Source organism: Erpetoichthys calabaricus, chromosome 4 (assembly GCF_900747795.2).
Source record: "Erpetoichthys calabaricus chromosome 4, fErpCal1.3, whole genome shotgun sequence".
Taxonomy (NCBI): Eukaryota; Metazoa; Chordata; class Cladistia; order Polypteriformes; family Polypteridae; genus Erpetoichthys; species Erpetoichthys calabaricus.
This window is the reverse complement of record NC_041397.2, coordinates 107,698,066-107,724,741: the sequence shown is the minus strand read 5'-3', so window position 1 is coordinate 107,724,741 and position 26,676 is coordinate 107,698,066. Positions and strand designations below refer to the sequence as shown.

The following is a 26,676-nucleotide window of genomic DNA, read 5'->3' as shown; positions in this document are numbered from 1 at the left end:
AACGTGAAACAGCACCTCCTGTTCAGAGGCAAAAAGCTGTTCTATAAGGAGGAGAGAGAGACAGAATTTCTTATATAACACTACAACATAATGAGCATTAACTGAAGAAAATGTATGGGTACATAGAAGTAGTGTCCACTTAATGAGCTCAAGAGGTCAATTTAATTTTTTTTCACTCAAGGCATGGGCTAATACCTAGCTTTCTCTAAATAATGAATTAAATATGACACCACTTGTGTCCCTGATAGACTACTTAACTAGCAGACCACAGTTTGTGGGGCTTAAGAACTGAGTCTTGGACATTGTCATGAGAATCACAGGTGTTCCACAGTGAACTGCACAGCCTCTCTTCCCATTTACACTATACTTCTCAGTCTTTAGATACGACACAGAATCATGTCATCTGCAGAAATTTTCCAATGAGAAATATTTAGATTCATCAAAGGTAGGAAGGAGTGAACACAGGAGACTAGTAAAGCACATTGTTGAATGGTGCAAACTAAACCATCTACAGCGCTACAGTAGTAAGACAAAGGAGTTAATCAATGACTTCAAGAGTGTCAAGCCCACTCTGCCCCTTGACAATGATGTGGAGGTGGTGAGGACTAGGGCTACCAGACTGAACATTGCTAGTCAAATATAATTCAAATTTATTTGAAAAAGGTCTTATTTGAAGGCAAAGGCTGATTATCAATTGTAAAAGAATGGTTGTTTGTTTTACTAACACTAATTTTGGCACCATATTACTTAAACCTGCAAACCATGATAAGCCTTTTTGTAAATTTGAAAGGTTTTTGAACTTATGTACAATAGCAAAACTTACAGCTTGACTCCTTCACAGTGTATTTTTTTCCTATCCCAATGCTCTCCACTTTGATCAACAAATGTACTTGGAGCAGCTTTTCTAAATGGCCTAAAAGTATAATTTTGTGGTTGATTCTGTCCCATTCACTCTTAAAGAAGAGATGCCTGACTGCTGTTTAATGCTAAAACCTTCTCATTAAAGCAAATGTAAAATATCTGTCATAATTGTGATTTTGCTTTTATTAAAACGTGTTAAATTTCCCTACTCTAAAAAGCCTTGTGATGGTCAGCCAACACTCCGTGTCCCACAATTAGTCTCTATCTTACGCAGCTGTTGGTTTGACACACTGGGCATAAAACAATGAGGTGTAATTAAAAATATTCAGGCCACCTTTATTTATAATATTCCTGCATCTATAAAGGAGAAAAAAAAGTTGACAGACTGTGTGAATCCTAACTTGGTACAGTGATAATCCTGCATTTCTGGGTGAGTTCACAGGGGCCAACTGGCTTTTTATTCTGAAAGAAATGATATAAACAGTACCCTGCCACTATCTCTTGGATACCTCCAAAATAATAAAACAGGTCTGCCTTCACACTGCCTGCCTCTTGCCTGTTTTTCTACTTCATTTACTATTCTCACTCTATTGCAGTTTTACTAGGTGATCCATATTCAACTCAATCCTTGTCAGCTCAGCGAGCCATAAAAGCAGCCATGAAAGGAAGCTGAAATCCTGGCACCACACTTCGCTACATTATTATTAATATTTTTAAATTTTGTGTTTTACTTGTAGTGATTCTGCATGGTGTAAAGTGTGTATGAAAAGGTTGTTGCATGGGTCCCTCTTGTAACACTCAGCTGGTGTCCAGCACTACAACCATATTGTGACATGTCTTGCTGCTGCAAGGTCATCTGTAAGGAATGGGGAGCATAGCTGGGGCAGAGCCCATGGGGAAAGCACTTTTTGTGAGGGTACAGGACAGTTGAGTGACAAGGGTGAGGGAGCTAGTGCTTTCATTCCCAACAGGCTGAGAGGTTTAAGACTTGAACACATAGCTGTCATTGCTAGACTGAAAAGAAGACAGCAGTGCAGACACTTCCCTTTTATGGGGTACAAGTGCTTGGGATTTTGATGGCTCTTAAATTTAAATAAGCATTCGGACATTACACTAAAGCAGTCTGTGTGCAAATGTAACATTTCTGTGATGATTATTAATTATCTCAAATAATCACACTTACTGGGGAAATATAAATACACTGTGACAATGCCAAAAACGTGTTCTTTTTCATTTGAGGAAATTCACCTTGATGTATGTTAAATATGTCGAATTTGTAAACTTGCAACTGACAAAGCAAGTATGTCTGGCAAACAACTTTCCTGTCTTTTGATATCTTCAACAAAAGGTAGACAATAATGCTCAATGAATGAATGTTATGTTACTTTAACATTAAAAAAACTGTACACCAATGTTGGAAGTAAAGGGATTGTTTTGAAAAATATTACCAAACGTTCTTTATTTTGATTTAATAAAAACACATTCCCTTTATGATTAATTATTAAATGCAATGTTACCTTCCAAGATGTCTTTAGATTCCGTTTCCTTATCTTCTGTTCCCTCACTGAGAAGTGTAAAATGAAATGAACAAAATAATATTTAGAGAGATTTGTTTTATTATACATCACAGTAAAACCAAAATAAAGAAAAAACATGCAAAATTATAAGAAATAATTGAAAATCATATTAGTGCTACTTGTCACAGTATTTCATAGGAACAAGGGAAAGGATTTCCTTTAAAAGTATGTAAGAATTTATAGTTGCATCTTAAAAAACTCTACTGACTTCAGCAGATCTTAGTATGTAAATGTGGTCAAAATAGTCATTCTCACCATATTTTAACACCTTTATTCATTTTCTAACACACTTATTTGTTATTTTATAAGCATGCAACATATTTTTGGTAAAGTATCTTGCAATTGTTCTTTGTGGTTACAAATGCTTTATACTGTATAGCGTATCTCAGTGGTTTGCAATTTGCCAAATATGACAATGCAAGCACACAAAAAACTCTAAAAATTTCACACTAACATTAACAGCATTTGTTTCTTTCAGCTTCTACCATGCAACTACAGATTTACAAACTGTCAAATAAATGAACAATTTCCCTCCCAATTTGTGCAATTAAATACTGTGGTAAGTACAGAAACTGTAAGAATTAACTTGTGCTTCTATGCCTTGCATGCAGTTGATTCACACAGCACTTCTATGTTTGCTTAGGTGGGACTGATGCATCACATTTATTGAATCCCCCATATGGATAACAAACCATTGCATTACTGTGTCCTTCTTAAACTGAAAAATGAAATTGCAAACAACCTGTGGTTAACTGAAGGGGGATGCAAAATGCTCACATAAGCAGACATATCGATTAACAATTAATTACTAAGGCGGTTATCATGCAATAAATATGAACATGCCCACTAAATGTATGTCAGCACCCTTTACTGTCAGACCAACCTGTCTGATGGTGAAAAGGATAAACTTTCCTCATAAATATCTCCTTCTAACCCAAGACTGCTCCAGCTACTGCTGTTACCATTACTGCCAAGGGAAGAAAAAAACTCATATTCATACAGAAACATTTTAATGAAACTTCATTACTTATATTTTATTCGGTATTTCTTTCACTTTATTAATCAAAAACAACACCGAATTTACAAACAAGCCTAACAATAAAAATGAATCTCCGCTTTCTCTACTCATGACAGTATGAAAAATCTGCAGGTTTAATTTAGGCCAGCCCATCCCATATGAAATCTGCCTACAGAGTGAATTAATACATGCTTACTTTATATACACGTTATTAGTGACAATAATTTATGAGGGCACTGCATGGTCTAGACCAGTATAATAAAAAGCAGAGACCTGTTAGTTCTAATAAGATACTTTAGTGACTACCACAAAAAATGAAGATGATAAATCATGTTACACTGGTGCCATTGTCACATTATACAACTTTTTATAACAGGGTATTGTCAGATTTGCTGATTGCAGTCGCTGATCCTGTCACTGCACCATGTCAAATTACATGACTAAAGACCAGAGCTCATGTCACAATCATCGATTGAGCGCCGATGTTCGATCATAATCATGCTCTCCCCTTTTTCTGACAAGCAATAGCGTGCTGCCTGACAGAGCAGGCACTGTACGAAGCATTACAATGCAATACAACCTATTTTATGTATAGCACTCTTCACTGAGTGCAGGCACAGAGAGCTTTGAACATTTCTCAGTCAAAACACAAGTATAATTTATACCAATTACTAAATACAGAACTGATACACATATAAATACAGATTTGTTAAAAACACGCACAGAATTGTGAATTTCCCCTTGGGATTAATAAAGTATCTATCTATCTAGAACAAGAAGAAACTAATTAAACATAAATGGAAATCAACAATTACAGTGGCAGTGGGTTCAGCAGTAACCTCTGCCTTTAATTTTTTTTTTCATTCTGTTGTGGTATGTAAAATATGAGACATCCAACAGACAAGCTTCTCTTCTGTTTGTGAGGTTCACAGTTCCTGTGCTGTCTGATGGAGCACTGTGTGAAGGTGTAATAGCTGTGGTGCATTCAGCCATAGTTATGGTCCTTTTTTCTTTTATTTCCATTCTGTTTTAGCATGTAAAACATCAGACATCAGACGGATGATCTTCTCTTCTATTTGTGAGGTTCAAAACACGCGTGTTCCTTTTTCCTCATCACTACATTCTATGAATTGTACTGTCAGCTGAACGCTCATTGGCTCTCAACTCTTGACCATCACTGCAACCAAAGACAAAATCAAATCTGCTTGATTTTATCCTAGCCAGTCACAGTTTAGTTGGTCTCAGTCATTAGTTGTGTCACATCAGAAGATTGACTTCATAGAGGCCGGTCACCGACTTAGCTACTGTCTAAGATTATGTTCATGAGGGCTACAAATGAAATTCGCTGGGCTTAAGTAGAAATATCCCTGAGTAATCCTCCAGTTATCATGAAAATCTGAGACTGTTTTTACGTGATGCTAGAGCATACACAAGTACAAACAAATGCCAACATACATGTATGCATACAAACAAATGCCAGTTTAGCATTATTTATAGAGATAAACACATGCACACTATTAAACTTTCATCAGATTTTTGAACTATTTCTTAAATAGAAAGAACTCTGCTACAAAGCAATTTTCTTTCCCCAAGACAAATTTTATAACTAAACCATTAAGACTTTTCCAGAGGAAGCTTATGTCCATATTGTAACTGATTAGAGAGTTAGTTGCTTTTCTTCAACTGAACTTCATTTATTTGTCACTACAATTTACAGTAAACATATTTGTTACTAGTTCCAAAATTTCATTGACTGGCACATTATACAGTAACAATACTGTATATGGTACAACATAACAAGTTATGAAAAACTATTCAACAAAGAAATGGTAATACTGTATTAAGTTTTCTTACACTTTAGAAGAGGAGTTATTTGTTTTAATGAGCTTAAATTATTGGCTACTGTAATAGACATAAAAGTCTATGCTAGCAGCACTGGGCACAAGGCAGGAAACAGCCCTGGACAGTGTTACAGCCCATAGCAGGGACTACTCATGCACACATTCTTAGGGCCAATGTGTTTCACCACTTAAACTAATGAGCACATCTTAGGGAGTGTCGGAAGAAAACCCAAACGTGCAAGCAGTACACTGAATTCAAGCAGCACCAATGCTATACTCATAATTCCACCATGCCACCCTTCATTTATTACTATTTTTATTTGGAAGAAGAAAAAAAAATTACAATTCAATGCCACTTATCATGCACTTATAATATGTCACAATCGTGCACTTATAAAATAGTGCTCCTTTTTTAATAGGAGAAAGCAATACTGTGCACATGGTGTATACCTGCCTTCAAACGGATAAACCTTTTGATTTATCAACATGCAAACTAACACAATCAGCTTTCAATAAACCATTACTTTATATATTCAAAAATTACATTTATTTATATACCACCTCCCAATACAGGGTATAACTCAATGTGCTTTCAATACATCTGTGTTATCAGATGTTTCCTTGTCTTTATTTGGAAACTTCACTGTAAATTAAAAGTGGAAAAGGTTGATTGTATTCAGACTAAATACAATGAGTAATCCCAATTTGTTATGAGACTTGAGTCAACTGTGGGGCTACAAACTGTTAAAGGGGTCAGCAGGACACAACTTCAAAAACATTTATCAACATGGTCCATAATCATCACTGCCAATACAAACTAATTCACGCACTTTCTAACCTAACCTAATCCAATATTTGTTAAGTGCCACTGGGACCTGAAGCCTTTTCCTTAAAATAACTTTTTTTTTTTTTTTTTTTTTTAACATTCTGAATATTTTCCTCTTGATTTTCTAATTCACAATTACTTCCTACCTTTTTCATTTTTATGTTCTTTTACTATGTACTTTCTCCTTCAGAGACAGTGTATTTTGAAATAAAGCTTCATGTGATTAAATGTACTTATATAAGCAACTGTATTTAACAGGGAAATCCATATACTGTATCATCTTTCTACATTATGACAAAATAGTACAGATAATGTATATTATAATTAAAAACTGTTTCAGTACAGGGCTTTGACACTGAAATTTGTTCTTATGGAAGCCACAGAGACTCAACTTAAATGTGTGAAATTTTTCTTAAGAGTCTAGATCTGATTGATATTTCCCACATATTCAAGGGTTCCTGCAAGCCGGAATCAAACAACTCCCTTTAGTTCTTCTCTAGTGTAAACCAATAACAAAGCTTCACTTTATAATGGCAGAGTATAAAAAAAAAAATCACAATTGCATTCCACCAGCCAAAACACACTGAGTGCCACCATACAACTAAACAAGAAACTAAAAAAAATAAATAAAAGAAAACATACTTACCTTTGTATTGCATTCTACATTTTTACCAAGTACAAAACATGCTTTTATCAATTATGTTTTAGTTATGTCTACATATTTGTGGATTATTTAAGACAGGACATTAGCCTAATACATTTTCCTTAACATGTTAAAGGATGTAAACCAGACAGAAATTGAAACAAAATGTTTTGAGCCAACAGGAAATTATATTGCTACACAAAAAAGCTTAAATATCATATAAACATGAAATTATATAACATCCTTTAGCTTGGAGAGAGACAGATTTTTGTTGCATCAGAGGTTGGACAGTGGGTTAAAGACATCTACAGTATGGCAGTGTTTTCATACACATGCTTGTGTGGTATGTGTATTTATGATCAGTGTAACACAACTATTGCTCATTTACCTGTCACTCATGTGTAGAAAACTACTGCTTTCATCTGCGTGTTCATCTTCAAAGCTCAAGTTGGACCAGCTACCAGTACTGTCATCCCCAACACTCAGACTGGGCTGATGGCTCACACTGGACTCTGAAACAGGTAGACCCTCTTTCCCAGGAGCACTAAACACAAGTTAACACAAAAACTGTCATGTACAATACTCCATTTTAACACTGATTTAAATTCATTTAGCTGTATGTAAATTAGGTATACATATTAGCACACATAACCAGGCACAGTTCTTCAACTGAAACATTACATTTCATTCTTTTTGCTATCCTTTTAAAATCATGCCTAAAACAATGCCCTTTTTGTGGCATTTGGTGGAGAAATGTGTTCAGTCTGTAATAAGGAAATTCAATTCAAAGGTTTCTGTCAACATAAATAGGTCACCACCATGGTTATTCTTTGATCTAAGTGGTTGATAAAAACCATGTCTTATGCAAATCTTCACACCCTCCTACACTTCCCACATACTGCTATGTAAAAATACATTTTCAGGCTTATGAAATTACATTCCATCTTACTGATCAACAAAACACACTCACAGTACCCCTGCAACATGGAATGTGTCAAAATATTTTAAAAGCAATGAAAATAAAGTTTCTTTTTCTTTAACTTTCGAAGCAGACAGATATGCTTATCGGCTCACATTCAGTATAAAAAAGAAAAAAAAACTGGAGTGTGGTCAACAGCACAAAACCAATGTAAAATACTTAATACACAAACATACAAGCAGAAAATTTCAACAGTTTGAAAGACATATTTTCATTGAATAACTAAAGCAGTAAGTGTTTTTAAGGTGCTGCACAAAGCCACATATTAATCACACAAGATGCCTTCTCTCTATAACATTACTTATGGTTAATGTGCCTCTGCTATAATCCCTTAGCACTGTTATAGCTTTACAGATTGCCAGCTACTGTGTCAGTGCTTCTTAAAGGTAGACATGACAGGCTTCACTTAACAGTTATCAAAAGAGAAAAAAAATTTAAAACGTTGTAAGAAGGTTAATATCTGAACACTGTCGATATCCTTAATCAATATAAAAATGTAAAAAACCATTCAATATAACTTGTAAGTTGTCTCATTTGACAGAAGAACTATAATATGATATTTTTCTGCCTGTAAGGGGTACCTTACAACTATACCATGCTGGATGGCTAACAAGATTAAAATAAGAAGTTTCTATTCACTTTGACATTAAGCATGATACCGCATGTAAATCACTTTTGTCTTTCTCACAAAAACTTTTATGGAAGCTCTTTAAAAAACCTAACTGAGCTAACCACTATTATTTGGCATAGCAAACGGTCACCATCCAATTACCCCTTTTTAACTTACCATGATGTAAGGGACTACAAAGGCAAAGCCATATTTTTAAAATAAAAAAAATGTTTTTTTTTTGTTAATAAGAATTAGATACTTCATAACAATACTTATTACTTATTGAAATCACTTCAGTTTTTTTTTGTCTTATGCCTCCTGACTCACCTGTATGAGGAAACCCCATATATGACATACCATTTAACTTGTCTTGATGTCTAGTTGTGTAAGACATTGAGTTTTTTGGGGTTGCCCACTATTCTTGGCCATTCAGACCGATAAAAAAAAAAACAAACAAAAAAAATTTTCAAATATATTTTATGCAGGAAATCAATTGGTGTCTTCAGCAAAATGATCAGAAGGACTTGAAGATGTGCATGTCACACCAACCAACCCCAGGGGTTCACTCTCTAAAAAAATGGATATCAGTAATATAGGCATGTGGAATGTCACTTTATGCTATTTCAAGGTTGCTAATCACAAATAATATTTTGATAGATGATTTTTATCCAGAGCTCCCAGCCCTATAAGAGCCGCTGCGTGAATGTTAAAAATGAAAATGATCAACCATATGCAAAAAAAAAAGACACATTAAATGTCACATGCTATTAAATGACAATATTAAAACTGAGAATATTTAGTCTTTACACTTTAAACTAAAGCATACATTTTAGTATTTCAAATATCTGACTCAACTATTCTTGTTTATTATGTACTTCTACCTTATGAAGTAAATCATTACCATTCTTATGAACACCCTGAATTAGAGTAGCTTACACTAATTCAGACTTTTTTACATTAAGGTTACAAAGTTGACACATTTTAAATCTGATTTCTACAGGCACAATTAACACTTATAAAAACTATTTTTGTTTGCAAAAACCTACTGTCCCCAGCTGCAGTTATTTTAGATTTATGGGTCCTCAGTTACCCTCTTATTAACAAAAATGACAACTCTGCATGTGTTATAGAAAAATCACACTTGCCGTGTTTCCCTGTTGCTTTGCTATTGCACATATTTTGCCATTTCTTAATCATGTGTGCAAATGACATGTCGATGTATGATGTGCATGCAGGAAGACAATGGCATTGGCTTTTTAAAAAACATTTAAGGCGCTGAATGATATGTATTGTAATCAGTTTATTTCAGATTTATTATCCTGTGTACACAGTACAATTACATTCCTATTTGCCCACAAACAGTGATAAACATGGAACTGGCAATACTCTGTTTACTCAGCATCTTGTTCCTTCTCCCAATTCATTATTACTTTTACATGGTGGGGTTTCCTCCTTGGGCGGCACGGTGGCGCAGTGGTAGCGCTGCTGCCTCGCAGTTAGGAGACCCGGGTTCGCTTCACGGGTCTGCCCTGCGTGGAGTTTGCATGTTCTCCCCGTGTCTGCGTGGGTTTCCTCCGGGCACTCTGGTTTCCTCCCACAGTCCAAAGACATGCTGGTTAGGCGGATTGGCGATTCTAAATTGGCCCTAGTGTGTGCTTGGTGTTGGGTGTGTTTGTGTGTGTCCTGCGGTGGGTTGGCACCCTGCCCGGGATTGGTTCCCTGCCTTGTGCCCTGTGTTGGCTGGGATTGGCTCCAGCAGACCCCCGTGACCCTGTGTTCGGATTCAGCGGGTTGGAAAATGGATGGATGGATGGTTTCCTCCTTAGAGGTCAGAGCACAAAGTATATGATGTGGAATGGGGGGTGTCTTCTTGAATTTACAAGTACCAGGATAATCTAACATTAAATGAAAAGTGGGGAGGTCCCCTTAATGCACTTCCTGCAAGACCAAATAAGCACCAGCACACCACCACTTTCATTGTCCAGTGCCCAAATCTCACTGCCAAGTTTAGGTAAAATATAGCAACACAAGGTTAGCCTCCAACTGCCCCGTGGCACAGCCCAGGAAAAGCAAGTCAGGAAAATGGATAGAAAATGAAAAATATTGTAACATTGCTGAAAAGTTGCATTAGGGGGATCACACATTCAACAGTATAATCTGACATGCCATCATGCAAATGTGCATGGCCACAGTGAACAATCATTTGAAGGATAGTGCATTACATTAATGAGCAATGTAAAGAGCAAGAAACCACGGGCACTGTGAGTCTATGAGCACTGCAGTGGACAACATCTGATGGGGCTTTGAACATGATTATTGTATGAATTATTGGATTTAACATACAACTGCACTTAATAGCTGAATTACCCAGAGCTGAATAGATGTAAAGCATTTTATTCCAGTTTAAGTCATTTCAACATACCCCAAATGGTAATTTTATATTAAACTTCATACATATACTGTATATAACTGTACATGCCAATAAAAGTTGGTGGAATTGCACTGCCTGCACAGTGATTTGTAGTATTTTTCAAAATAGGTAAGTTTATTAATAAATGAAAATGTAATTTCAGCATTTAAATATCACTGAAGAATTAAACATTATTATTTTTCCCTTGGTAAAACATAATAAAACAGAGGTGTATCTTCTGTGAAAGGTACTATAAACACTGGCCCTGCTTTACATAAATCGAATATATTTCCACTCAGAATGGACTCCTATCATGTGGTGATGCTCTTTCTATAGGATCTTTTTGCCCTTGAACTTGGAAAAGAATTCGTGTAGTTTAAAAAAAATGACAGCTATCATATTAAAGTTGGCATCACTGTTGTGTACTTACCGTTATTTTGTTTTGTGTACAATTAATTATGAAAAATAATTCATTATATATTAGTGTTTGCCCATCAGTTTACAAATGTGAGTCAAGATGAGTGAAAAGCGAAACGATTCACAATGAAACTATGTGTTTCACTTTCCAAAAAAAAAAAAAAAAAATCAGCAAAACAAATGATATTTTAATTCCATTGAAAGTTATGTCAGACAGAAGAAGAAAGGTGTTTACAGTCCTTAAAATGTAAGACAGGCAGGAATGAAACTTGAAGATCCGAAGGCTTACAGCATTCAAGCCATCATCTACAGCATCAATAAACAGGAATGGGCAGTTACTAGGCAATGGCCAGGGAAGCAGCTTCCCATGTAGTGAGTTTTCCATTACAGAAAACACACTGAGTGCACAATGGTGCGTTTTGAGATGTCTTAGTGTGGAAAATATGTAGCACTTTACATCGTTAAAAAAAGCACTGCACTATTTCGGCATGATATGAACAAGACTCATGCATAGAATTGATTTTACTGGTGTGCATTATGCAGCTGCAAAAAAAAACCAAAAAAAAAAAACACAGGTAAACATAAAAGTGTGAATACGGTTTTGAATATAAGATATTTCTTTTTTTCAACCCCAAAAAACATTTAAACCAAAAATCTCTTTTCAGTGAGTATTGCAATTGCACAATCATTTGCGAAAAGAACTTAAGTGTCAGTTTCGTGAAACTGTATGCGAACTGAAACTTGCCTGTTTTGCTCATCTCTAGTCAAGATCCAAATTACCTTCAATAAAGAATGCAGAAACAACTTGGTTTATTTTAATACTCAAAAACAGTCATGTCTTGCCTAATAATTTCTCTTTAGGATAAAATATAAGGTATCATGAACTTGTTCATGGTAAAAGCAAATTAACAACAAACAAGCATTACAGTAAAACTTAATTTCAGTGACAGAGATCACAGATAATTGGGACCATTTTCAGAGTTACATTAATATTTTTTATCCTTTTCAATAAAGACTAATACTCTAATTTTCCCGATTCCAAAAGACTTATTATTGTGTCTGAGCATATTGCTGGAAGCAAGCTCCCATGTGTGCAATATTCACTATAAAAATGATACTGAAATGGAGGGGTGTCAGCTTTTCTGATCATACCGTATAGCAAGTTGCTTCTAATTGACATTTTGCACTTTTCTGAAAATCATTCTTTATTTTTGTTTGTGTATTATGTACTGCTATGCACCTTTATTTTTCTATTATTTTTGCTTGTTCGATGGGAATTAGATTACTGCAGACAGATACACATATCTGTTCCCAAAGGGACAGTTGCAGGTTCCTCCATAAGATCACCATAATCTCTTTGTTTTGGTTTGTGACAAAGTATGACAGATCTTTTGGAATGATGTGTTGTTTTCTTTTCTTGGGGTGCCGTTACTTCCTTTAACCTGAATGACTTACATGTTCCCTGCAGGTGCAGTACAATCTTTATCCTTCTTTCCCTATCCTTGCTTGTCCAGTCCCTGACAAGCATTCTAACCCATTTACATTTGCTCCAAATTAAAAATCAGAAGAGTATCCAAACTGGTTTATGGAATGATCATCATTATCATCATGGTTTAACAAGAACTGGGTTTAATCAGGCTAAGTAGTACCCACTAAAATTTATTTCTCCACATTACAAAGTCCTGACAATTCTTACAGATAAGACACATTCTTTTCACATCAATAACTCCAACTCCACATTATCTTTTGCCTCCTTCTGGGTTATCCCCTCACTTCCACAGAGCATACTACACCTAGCATAGCTTTTATTAATGATTCTATTCAGTGCCAGAGCACTGGCAACAGATCCCTTTCATCCTATTTCTTCCATGCACCTCTCACCCTCACCCCTTTCTCAACTCTCATCCCTTTCTTGTAACTAATGCATGCATTCCTGAATAATGACAATGCTGTGCCTGCACCTCCATCAGTAGTCAACATGTCACCTATGTAGTAGAAATTCCCTATTTCCTCCAAAACAACACCACTTGCAATATCTACATTTACACTTACACCAGCACTCTCCACCCCGTCATACATGTTCTAAAAACAAATGTCACACATGCCACCTGCAGACCATTACATCTTCTATGCGCCCTCTCTTCTGACAAACTGTGCACACTGGGCTCAGTGTCCCCCAGCACCTCTACTGCACGCATGACATGTCCATACCCCATTCCCTTTCACCTCCATCCATCACCTGTCACCTGCATTTACATCAAGACCTTTTGCTTTCAAGCTAGCTTTCCATTTCAGTACGTTCTCCCTTAACTGTACATAACTTTTTCTTAGGCATACAAGAGCACTTGTGGCAATCTTTTATGCAATTCTTTGGTCCCAACTTGCATCAGAATTTTGAAAAGCAAAGGACTCTGAATGGTCATTCTTGAAACCTCACATTCACCTTTACTTACAGCCGTCTGTTGTCCCAACCACTGTTCATGTTACGTCATACACTGACTTCACCACAGGCACTCACCATTTGTCCATAACTAAATTTCTCAACGTTGTCTCACCATCTCTCATGACACACTGTCTAATGCTCTTGATTTACAAATGCATAATGCAGCTTCTTTCCATTCTCCTACCTTGGCTTTAAGTTCTGTTTTTCCCTTCCCTGGCATGAAACCAAACCAATTTTTTCTTTCAATAGCACTCTCCCAACCACTTTTTTTGCTTGCTGCAAAAGTTTGTTCATGCAATACAGTATAATGCACACTTAAATGGATTAACTTTTCCTTTGTAAACTGGAATTCTCACTTCTTTTCTAATCTTTAATATTCTAGATTCCTGTATTCACACATAATTATGTTGTGCAGGTGTGTCAAAAATTAGACTCCAGGACATTCCAGTGCCTTCAACATTTATAACACCAAGTGACTCCCTGAGTAGTGGCAAGGCTGTCACAAGACTACACATTGGGTAGCTTGTAGTTCAGGACCGACCAGGATCAGACTTGAGACAGGTCAGACATGGAGACACAGACACAAAAAGATGGTATTTACAAAAACAATAGTGGGTTTTATCTAAAAATAAATTTACAGTGGGTTTTGGCAGTCCCAAAATGAAAATAATCAAAGACAAAAATGTATGTACACAAAAACTGTAGTCTTCCTAAATAAAAATACGACCAGGAAGAAACTACACAAAACAAAGTCCTTCCAATGAATCCCAAAAATATTTACAAGCAGAAAAAGCAGTGTATATACAAAAACTGCACCACAAACCATGACTGAATAAATACCTCCATCAACAACACTACAACTAGGAGATATCTATATCTATATTTTCTTTTGTATATAATTAAACTAGTCAAAAAAAAAAATGAACACTTTGAAAACACATCAGATCTCAATGGGAAAAAAATCATGCTGGATATCTATACTGATATGGACTGGGTAATGTGTTAGGAACGAAAGGATGCCACATCATTTGATGGAAATGAAAATTATCAACCTACAGAGGGCTGAATTCAAAAACACCCTGAAAATCAGAGTGAAAAAATGATGCTGCAGGCTAGTCCAATTTGCCGAAATTTCATTGCAGCAACTCAAAATCGTTCTCCCTAGTTTGTATGGCCCCCATGTGCTTGTATGCATGCCAGACAACGCTCCTAATGAGACAACGGATGGTGTCCTGGGGGATCTCCTCCCAGATCTGGCCCAGGGCATCACTGGGCTCCTGAACAGTCTGAGGTGCAACTTGGTGGCGTCGGATGAACCAAAACATAATGTCCCAGATATGTTCTATTGGATTCAGGTCAGGCGAGCATGGGGGCCAGTCAAACGTATCTATTCCTTCATCCTTCAGGAACTGCCTGCATACTCATGCCACATGAGGCCGGGCATTGTCGTGCACCAGGAGGAACCCAGGACCCACTGCATCAGCATAGGGTCTGACAATTGGTCCAAGGATTTCATCCTGATACCTAATGGCAGTCAAGGTGCTGTTGTCTAGCCTATAGAGGTCTGTGCATCCCTCCATGGATATGCCTCCCCAGACCATCACTGACCCACCACCAAACCGGTCATGCTGAATGATGTTACAGGCAGCATAACATTCTCCATGCCTTCTCCCTACCCTTTCATGTCTATCACATGTGCTCAGGGTGAACCTGCTCTCATCTGTGAAAAGCACAGGGTGCCAGTGGTGGACTGGCCAATTCTGGTATTCTATGGCAAATGCCAATCGAGCTCCACAGTGCTGGGCAGTGAGCACAGGGCCCACTAGAGGACGTCGGGCCCTCAGGCCACCCTCATGAAGTCTGTTTCTGATTGTTTGGTCAGAGACGTTCACACCAGTGGCCTGCTGGAGTTCATGTTGTAGGGATGTGGCAGTGCTCATCCTGTTCCTCCTTGCCCAAAGGAGCAGATACCAGTCCTGCTGATGGGTTAAGGACCTTCTACGGCCCTGTCCAGCTCTCCTAGAGCAACTACCTGTCTTCTGGAATCTCCTCCATGCCCTCGAGACTGTGCTGGGAGACACAGAAAACCTTCTGGCAATGGCACGTATTGATATGACATCCTGGAGAAGTTGGACTACCTGTGCAACCTCTGTAGGGTCCAGGTATCACCTCATGCTACCAGTAGTGACACTGACTGTAGCCAAAAGCAAAACTAGTGAAAATACAGTCAGAAAAATGTCAGTGGCCTCCACCTGTTAAACCATTCCTGTTTTGGGGGTCATCTCATTGTTGCCCCTCTAGTGTATCTGTTGTTAATTTCATTAACACCAAAGTAACTGAAACTGATTAACAACCCCCTCTGCTACTTAACTGACCAGATCAATATCCCAGAAGTTTCATTGACTTGATACTATACTCTGATTAATAAGTGTTCCTTTAATTTTTTTGAGCAGTATATATATACAAATAAGGCACAAGCAACTATGCTTGGTATACTGTTAGAAACTGCTATGCCAAATTCACTGTCCTCATGACAGAGTCAAAAGTCACAATCCCTATAGGCAGGAAGTGTCTTTTATAACTGAGATCGAAACCTTCAGCCAATCCATACTATTCATTCTACCTATAGTGGTTGACGCAGGTGCGTTCTGTGCAGGTGCGTTCTGTGCACATGCTACACTCAACTCCTGTAAGGCCTATAATACATAACATAGCAGCCTTATGAACAAGCACAAGCGCACCCACTACATGCCTCACCAGACAAACTGATGCCTTCTCTGGAGTTACTGAGGTAAGTTACTTTTTATAACTTTGCCTCAGGATTCTATCTTATCTTATTTTATCTGGAAATCCCTTTCTTGTTAACTAATGCATGTATGCCTGAAATTAACTAAAACTAAATGATTCATACTGCTTACTTCGTTAACAGCAGTCAGCTATGGAGATGCTCAACTTTTTGGCTGGGCACACACAGCATCCATCAGGCCTGAAGTGGATAAGCGCCTACCCCACCACCAGTGTCACATCACACGGAACCTGCCAAAACCAAAGTTAAAATCCTTATGGAAGTGCACCCCCAAACTTCGACGAAACAGGTAAGTGCTTTTACTTTAGCAAATGTTAGTCATTTGTACACTGCTCTTAAGACATTTTCATTGGTAATGCCTGGCAGGCAGATTAACACACAGCACTCTAGTTGGGTCTGCTGCTTTACCTATGTTCCTCCTTTCAGTACTTTTGCAACTTGCTTATTTGAAAACTTACAGCTTGGTTGGGTTTTCTTAATTTTCTAAATTTGTCACGTCTTTCATCCAGGAATCCTAAATCCCAATGCTCTCCATTGCGATATTCCATTCGCCATTTTTCAAATAATTGAAACCTACTACAGTAAATCCTGTCTTTCTTTTGCTATTTGTTTCATGATCTTGAAAACATTCTTCTTTTCTTTATCAATCTAATTGACTCAATCTAGGGATTGGCATACAATCAACATCCCTCTGATGTGTCATAAAAAGAGACTAAAGGAGTTTGGCTTTAGGTCTTAAATTTCTGCTCCAACACACTCTTAATAATGAAATACAACAATGAGAGTTACAAAGTTTAAGAAATAGGAAAACTAGCTGGTGAAATGTGAATCTGGTAGTAAGGAACACAACAGACTATATGTTGGTTAGATGAATTGATTGGTGTATGAAAAATGCAAATTTTATCCTTGGAGAAGCATGTATATTACAATATTGTTTGGCTTCAGGATATCTTCAGGAAATTTTTTAGGCATAAAGAAAAGTAAGGGGAAGTATTTACTGAGGATGAATTATACTGTCCCCATGACAGGCAGATCTCAACTGCACTGCACAAATCTCCCAAATCTAATATTAGGACAAGTGCAGTCTTTTCTTAAAATAAATATAGTATACAAACAATAAACGATGTAAAGATAAACTGTGAAAGTTACGCAATTAATTTCAAATGTTACTATTCAAAACATGCAAATTTATTCACACCAAAACAAAGAGTATAATATAACATAAATAATTAGATGGCTTTACCTAATATGAATTGTTTGGCAGGCGTTCAGCATTGCAGAAGTCATTATCTCTGTGGTGATACTCTCAGCAAAGCTTGCACCATCATGTACGATTCCACTGTCTGCATTGAGACTAGTGCTACTAGTTTCTCTTTTAGCTTTCTCAATAGCAGATGATACTATTTGCTCAGCAAAAAGAGACTTTTGTTCCAGGTCAATATGAATTTTAGGAATACCATACCCACATCCATTTGTTTTACTGCAGCAGGGTTCAGATTTTTGGTCACAATCTTGCTTGTTCTCTTTTGAAACCTGTTGCACTATTTGTGCTGCCCTATGGTTGCTATTGGTCCCAAAATAGAATGGATGTTCTTTGTGTGTACAATATCCACTGGTATTGTGAACTAAAGCAGTCTTTAAAGAAGTTTCAGATACACTTTTAGCATCTGTTTGACTATCAGTTTTCCTTCTGTCTTCTGTAGAAATAGTCATTTCTAATGTATCATCCACTATTTTCCTAGCATAATGCTCAATGACTTGAATAACACTATCACTATAATGACAATCATTTAAACTTCCCGTACTGTGATACTGTTTGTTTTTTGGCTTGTAAGGTAAAAGTGAGCAAGAGAAATTTGTTTTAATAAAGTTTTCTGCTATACCTTCTAATTTAGACTTTTTATACAGGCAAGAATCTGTAAGAGACTTTGGCAATCTTAGTGAGGATGATCGCAATTTTCTTGTAACATCATATGTAATACTGTATGCCAAAGACTCTGCATATGCAAGTAATTTCATATGTTCTGTTGAGCTCATTTCCTCAGTAGGACGACATGTGCAAAGATGGGAATCCTGGTCACTGTTTACTTTTCCATTTATTTTCATGCTTTGGTTATGTTCAACTGTAAGAAATCTTAACAATTCATTTCTACTTTCAAACGGTGGCCTTCTTGTTGAATATAACCTCAAGTTACATCTCTGCTTAATTTTTCTGGCAGCTTGAGCTAAACCAGACTTGACGGATCTATAAGCAAGTTTACTAGCATACTGATCCAACACTAGTTCACTGTTCTCATCTTCTCGCTTCAACACCTTAATGACATGCCCAGCGTACTCATCAGACACACTTTCATAACTTGGGCATTTGGATACAAAGTCACTCCTGTCACTAGAACTAGAAAAGCCAAGTACTGATGACAGGACTTCATTAGAAGTTCTTTCAGCCAAGCCATATATTCTTTCATGTTCATGTTTTTTCTTTTTACTGTCTTGCTGAGAACAGTATGACAGAATATCGTCATGTCTTTTTAAAGGTTTACGTCTACATTGATTCAAGCTTATCATTTTCTTCACATCACTAATTACTTCTCCTGCAATTTCACCGGCATATGTCCACAATGAATTTAAGGAATGCTCAGGGAACTGCCCCACAAATGGATTACATAAAGATCTAGCTCTGCTTTCATCAATGTTTCTTTCATCTTTGCAGAGAGTAGACATTCCAGTTGCCATAGAAACTATGTGACAAGCTAAACGGTCTGCATAGGACACAGCACCTTTATCAACATCTGACTCCATAGTAGTCGTATTATCTTTACCAGGCTTCACCACATGAATAACAGATTGATTTTCTTCATCTTCCTCATCTTCACTGCCTTCTAGCTCATCAGAAAGCGATCGCATCAGTCGTAACATAAAATCTGTCTTCTCAGTTTCAGGGCTCATTTCTGTTCCACAAACATCTGACTGACTGTGCGGTGTTGATGGAGGTGGAGCAGGAGAAAACTCTTTGGCTAACTTTCCTTTCAGTTGCTTTGAGAACTGTTTAATCTTTTTATTCTGGCATATGTGCTGAGGCTGCTGAGGAGTTGATGGAGGAGTGCCTGGGGATCCTGTGAAGCTCCTTTCAATACAATCCATACCAAACATTACCTTCATATTAGAGTAGTTACTTGAAGATGGTACGGATGCCTCACAACCTGGAATTTCTAATGTGTTTCTTAAGTCTTGGATGCCCTGAGTGTCCTCATTTCTGCGCTCTCTGTTCAGTGATTCTTTTAGACAACTTGGTAGACCAGTACTCCTGAAACTTAACATTTTTCGGTCAGACCTTCTGATTTCATTATTACCATGCAGTAATATGCAATTGGATACATCATCTGTGTAATCTTTGTTTTGTCCAGGGCAATCTGGATTGCATGAGATGCTAGTATTGCAATGGCCTAGTGATTTTATACACTTAAAATTTTTCACCTCCATTGGAGATGCTACATCCTGTTCAGTCACTGACAGTGCAATCTGGTCAAGGTAAGGGTTGGAAACCGTGGGTTTGACTTTCTCATGAGTATGTCTGAATACTGGTTGTGTTAAATTCTCTGGATACGGAGTTTGAGATGTTAACTGTTTGACGGAAGGCATTTTATCAATTATTTTCCTGCCCACATATTCAGCACATTCTTCCATAGTTTTCTTTACTTTGGAAGAAGCCACTAACTCAAATGCTTCATTAACCACTAAGTCTACCATAGCTCCTGGGCAGTTCCCTCTTCCGGATGCTGTCTCAGAAGATTTGTGTTCCACTTTATCTTTTTTGTTGCTCAAATCTAATTTATGTTCAAATGTATATGTGGCACTTGGTAAAAATGGATCAGTCCCTTGAATGTGGTAGCCATTTCCAACTGGCGACCTATGTTCTTGAAAGGCAGTGTTACTTCTGTTCTTAGGAGCTTCATTTGCTTTCTCTCGGACTTCAGAATAGCAACTATATGATTTAGGTGTTCCAATTTCAGTTAACGCCTTGTTGTCAGAAATTATTTTTCCAGCAATAGGTAGAGGAGCACAACTTGCAACACCCGATGCACAAAGTAATCCAAGATGAACAGATGTCTGAAATTGATCTGATGTGTGCTGTAATCCAAAATGATTTGATGATGTATTACAGGTGTTTGTGGCTTGTGCTGCACTTTCTGCTCTAACATATCGAATATTATCTAAAGAAACACTGATGGCAGCTTGAGTTGTAAATGTGACATCTGCTTGAGACAGCTCAATAAAAGCCTCTTGGAGTACAGACTCAGATAAGTCATTGGCATAAGACAAGACTACTTTCTCCTCTTCCTCAAAAGACCAGTGTTTTGGAGAAGAGGGTGTGGGTGGGTGTGAAAACTGGCATACTTCCATGATTCCTTCAAAAACCAATTCTTCTGCTAAATCTGCAGCAAACCGGGCAACTGTGTTGTTGAAAATCTGTTTCTTAATAAAGCAAAATTCTTTGAGAGCTCCTGACAAAGCTTCTCCTACAAGAAAACTTGCTAAGCCATTTATAGCCCTTTCTTTCAGTACATAAGCATGTCTCATTCCAATCTCGTGAAAGGCCATTTGAAATACTGAAGTAGTAAGTCTTGCAGCAAGATGACAAAGCTTACTCGTACAAGATGAGACTCCTTTTTGTAAATCTTTAAAGGCACTTCCAATGCTTTTTTCAACTAGGTCAGTAGCAAACTTTTGAATTCCATCTTTAAATGTTTGTGATGTATATTTTAGTTTTGTAATACTATCTGTCGGTTGAAAATCTGCTAGTTTCATAAAATGTCCATCACTATTTTTAAATTTCATGTGACAAACACAACTTAAGTTTTTATTCACGTTCATGTCTGCTGAGGAATTATACCCAAAAACTGAACTCATAATGTCATGAGAAATGCTGCTTGCATAATCAGAGTATGTTTTATAAAGTGCACAGAGCTCTTGAGGCTTCTTTATTTCTGAATGTTCTTCATTTGTTTTACAGAAAGAATCAGCAGCACTACAATTGCTCAGAGGACTGAAAGCAGAAGAACGAATTGGACTGAACAATGCTCCCGGGTCTTCTCCTGAAGTCTTAACTGGCCAAGGAGAATCTGGTCCATCAGATATTATACTGTAGGGTGAGTCTGGTTTTAGAGGTGTGGGTTTTTTGACATTTGCAGGAAGAATGGAATGATCAAATCTATGGGGGTTCATTGCAGCAGTGGCACAACAGCCCTGAGTAGCCATTTTTCTTTTCTGTGTTTGACTGCAGGTGGTCTTTTCTACCAGGGGTTTTTGATTTTTTTCTGAAAGATGATCCAATTCATCAAACTGATCAAAGCTATCAAAAAATTCACTCAGTTCTGAATCAGAGTCCTCAACTCCATCTTTAAGGACTGGTAACTTTGGGATTTCAATTTTAGCTTCTAGGCTTCTCTGGTATCCTTCTTCATCTAAAAAGATAATTGGACTAGGGCTTGAACATTCAGATTCATCTGACTCTGTCAAGGAAATGGAGGTAATACTTCTCTGCTTAAAGTCATTTTGAATTTTCTGGGGGCTGTAAGTTCTGCAATAGGTTTGTGGACTCCCTGTACATTCATCTGTTGTTTTAATTGAATCCTTCATAGAAGAAGATGCATCTGGAAACAAAGTGCTAAATTTAGATGATAACTTCCTTTGGCAAGAGCTCATGATGATCTTTGAACCGGATGTATCAGTGCACTGAGATGACATTGTCTGTGAGCCGACGTCACGCAGCTTTGATTGGCTGTTGTAAATCGTAGCTAAAGATATAAACAAAAATGGAACAAGTTAATACATTCAAACTCAGTAATATAAAATCCTTGCACTGGCATGTGTTTTTGTCCTTTTAGAATAACTTCACTCTTGCACACATAAGACTACCGTTAACGTTAAACAATCTATTTTACAATTTAAATTTAATTAACATATGTTCAATACTAACAATTATGCTTAATTTTATATAAAAAACTTCAAAGATGTTAGCTATGTTAATCATACTGTACTTAAAATTCAGTAGCAAAGACTTAATGATGCTGAACTTAATAACTGTATGCCATACTGTGGGTAATATTACAAAATATAGCTTTACATTTATTTTGGCACTTGATATTTGAATGTTTTTTTGCCATGGGAGTAATGTACTTATTTGTTATATAATTTGCACATTTGCTGCCTTTTTCTCCCAATTTAATTTTTTTTATTTTCAAATCTGCACCGACTGTCTGAGCACAGAAAACCCACAGATGGTTAACTTTTATTTAGAGATAGACATCTAGCTGTTGTAACTATTTTAATGAAAGGCACATATGAAAAATGTAAACTTTTAAAGAAACCTCAACATTTTTGTATAGTTAATCAATTAAACCTTACCATTATTGTCGGAGCTAATGTCTTCTTCTTCTTCCAAGTGCTCAAATGCTGTGACAAAGTCATCTTCAATTGACGACACAGACTGGTTAGTATCATCATCATCTCCTTGGCAATGATCAGAATGATTTTTGAGTAAGGAATGCAACTCCAATGCAAACCTTATTCCATTAATGTACTTGCAGAGCAGATTAAACACAGTATTTTCTTTATTACTCTGCAGCATAGGGGAGTATTTCAAGACACAAACAGCCTTTGACCACTGGGGCTAAACAGAGAAAAAGTGAACATTTACATATTATGCTGAATGCTAGATGAGAAAATGAAAAAAAAAAAAAAATGAAAAAGAAAAGAATGCAATCCCATTAAGCAAATATATTCTTACCATGAAGACAAAACACAATTAAAGTGAGATATCAACAACATTTTTAAAGATTAAAATCAGATATTTTAATGTGTGCACAAAGCTGCTAGAAATGTTCTATTAGTCCATAGTAGCAACAGTATTGTTCTGCGCCATGGTCTCCTAAGGAAACAGCTTAAGCTCAAAAGATGCACAGTGCCTGAACAAACAAATCAGGAAATCCTACTCCATCACAGCGCTACCCCTAGACACATTGGAAGCTGTTGTGGAAAAGAGAGGATGGTGACCAAATTGGACATTATCATGACAAATTCCCTCCATTCCTTCCAGGAGGTGCTCGCTGTGAGCACTTTTAGCCACAGGTTCATTTCACCACTGTGTGCTAAGAAGCACCTCTGGTGGTCTTTTCTGCCCACTTCTATCACGCAATTCAATGCTTCCTTCCAATGTCCCAAACTAAATATTTATACTCTTTGAATTTAACTTGCAAATTGTGCATAATATACATTTATTTATCATTATACTGATTTATTGTATTATTTGCGCTGTGAATCTGTTTCTATTTGCTACTGTATGCATCTACATTTCTTCTTGAGATTAATAAAGTTTTTCTAATCTAAAATATAACATCTTTTGGAAAAAAAAGTAGTGACACTAGTAAAACCATAAAAAAATAATATATACGGTAAAACCTCGATTATCTGTCTCTCAATTAACCATCGGTTTCCATTAACCACAGGGCAAAAAAACAACATTGTGCACGCCAGAGTCTACCTATTACTACTACCACATGATACACTGCGAGATATGCACATTGGAACAACTCTCCCTTTTGCTAGCACGTAGTGTTTTTCCCCAGCACCACGTGTCATGCCACATTTTTAAATCAGAGTGTCAGTTACATACCTTCAGCTTTAATAGCGTTTTGTAGCTTTTCTCTTTTGTTATAATTAAACTCATAAACATATGAGTGTAGTGTTGGAATTGTCAAAAATACTGAAATTATTAAATGTTTACAAAAAGGCAAAAGCGCTTTAAGTATTGCTTCAATTTACAGAGTAGGAAGAACAACAGTGAACGATATAAAGCATGATGCCAACAAAATTGAAAAAACATGTCAAAAAAGGAAACCACTGACAGTAAATTAATATTAATATTAATGTTCTTCTGCATTGTATTTTCTTTATAAATTCTGTTATGTTTTGTTAATATATTGTGATGTGCAGACAGCTTGTGATGCGCTGCACAGGAGCAGAAAGGACAGAATGCTGTGTAAGTGATAGGACTGGTGAAAAGCTTCTGTTCTTTGAGGAGCGGACACACCTCTTAGGAGATGATGACAGGAGAAGTTAGGAGAAAAAAGAAGATGTGGCAGAAGGAAGTTTTGAGCAGGGAGTCAGGAGACAATAAGCAGGAGTGTTTGTGGTATAGAAAAAGACAGAACGTGAGTTGCAGGAGATAATTATTGGTAGGGAAAGCTTTCTTTTATTGTTTTGGATATGTGCTCTGTAACCCAGATAATTGAGTATAAGACAGGGCACTGTTTGTTAAGGAACGAAGACTCCAAGTAAAATGTAGAAAACTCTAGTACCTCTGAGTAGTATATTCTTATTACACTGGTTGCTACAATATATACAGTATAAATTAATTTTGTTAACACTACAATATATTTTGTTAATATAGTTTTTTTTTGTGTAAATAAATATGACTATTAACTAAACTAATCTACTGTATATGATTTTTAAAGTAGCTGGTCTGTTGCCATCTTTTCTCTTATCCATCATGGCCTCGGTCCTGACTTGATAGATAATTGAGGTTTTACTGCATATATGTTCAATACAAGTCCAAGTTCACTTTGAGCATAAGTCAACACCTACATTTGGACTGTGAGAAAAAAAAAGTTTATAATTCAATTTACAGGTCCAAACTGTAAAATGTATTTTTATGGCATCACTGATAATATCTTAGTTCAAGCATTTTGGCAGAGTTAAACCGGTAAACTTGGCACCTATCTACGACTAAAGAGTTAAGATATTTCTAAAACGTGGTTAAGAAAATCAAACTCTTGTTATGTTACTGAATTAAATGATAGTCTTTCTGAGACTAAAGAAGGGCTGTCAGATAGTGGAAGAAAAAACAGTTCAGATGGGAGAGCACTGAGAAGTCAAGCATCACAGAGTACCCGCTGCCTTGTCATGACAAGAAATCATTAAGGGTTTTGTTACATTTCTCTAGTGTACCAATAACAAATGACTTGGCTACTTCCTCCAACACCACAAATTATAAACCATATGAACTACCACAAAATGACACCGTGTCAGTTTGGGCTCAGATTTGTTACAAAATAATGTGAGCCTCAAACAGTCATTTTGAACTGACTGTAAATACCTTATAAATTTATTTAACAGGAAGCTTTCACCTTAACATCTCTATTTTAGCTCAGACAGAAGCTTAGATCCAGTAGTTATTGTTCTTTGATGAATACTAAACTCCTGTTTTAACTTGGCAGTTATTAGGCTGGATCAGACTGGATGTGATAAAGTATATCAAATCAAAATAATTAAAGCTCTATGCCACACTCCTGATAATTGTTAAGTAACCTTGTGGTATTTGAGGTTTTTGTGTGTGTTCACTGTGTGGCACGCGGCTGGGGGTGGCACCCAGCCGGGACGCCCAGGAAGACAGGAGGAGGGCTCATGCCTCCTCCAGACCACGAGGGGGCGACCGCCCTAGTTCCTTTGGGGGCCACGGGTACAGAGCTGGGAAGCTCAGCCCTGTAGGGGCCCGTGGTCACCGCCAGGGGGCGCCCCATGCCTGGAGAACCCTGGACCCCAGCACTTCCGCCACACCAGGAAGTGCTGGGGGGAAGACGAGTGGGGATACCCGGAGTGCTTCCGGGTATGCAGCCGGCACTTCCGTCACACTGGAGTGTGTTCGTGGGAGACTGCCAGAACACACCTGCAGCACATCTGGGTGCTAATAAAAGGGGCCGCCTCCCTTCACAAGGAGGCTGGAGTCGGAAGAGCAGTTGGACAAGGTCTCAGGAGGAGACACAGAGGCGGCCTGAAGAGTGAGGCATAGTGGTTGGCCTGGACTTTGGGGTTGTGTGGCATTTAAGGCTGTACATAATAGACTGTAAATAAACGTGTGTTGGGTGACAAAATGATGTCTGCCTGTCTGTGTCTGGGCTGTTCCCCACAACTGAAAATCATGAAGTAATACCAGATATTTCAGTGTAAATCAAATTTTAATTAAAAATGCAATCAAAATCATACTTGACGCAATACACTGGTGGCTCCTTACAATCAGATTTGGGTCAGTTTAAGTGTGTGATTTTGATGGAAGTCCTATTCTGTCCTTGAACAAATAATTATAATTATTAGAGTCTGTGCTAAAATTAATGATGCAACTTGTATCAAATATTTTAATTTCAATATCAATATAGTGAAAAAAACATAATATTTGCATTATTACAGAAA

General features: G+C 37.1%; 1 protein-coding gene across 2 annotated transcripts in view; it reads right to left on the bottom strand.

Moving 5' to 3' along the window:
- Nucleotides 1-26,676, bottom strand: part of akap11 (A kinase (PRKA) anchor protein 11) — a 113,010-nt gene that overhangs the window by 5,427 nt on the left and 80,907 nt on the right. The window contains exons 6-10 of one of the 2 annotated variants that reach the window (XM_028799664.2): nt 22,837-23,101; nt 17,675-22,226; nt 7,155-7,310; nt 3,322-3,405; nt 2,379-2,425 (exon numbers count right to left, since the gene is read on the bottom strand). In XM_028799664.2, coding sequence (XP_028655497.1) covers nt 2,379-2,425; nt 3,322-3,405; nt 7,155-7,310; nt 17,675-22,226; nt 22,837-23,101 — 5,104 coding nt within the window. The remainder of the gene's footprint in view (nt 1-2,378; nt 2,426-3,321; nt 3,406-7,154; nt 7,311-17,674; nt 22,227-22,836; nt 23,102-26,676) is intronic. The other variant, XM_051927292.1, reaches the window with a different exon arrangement.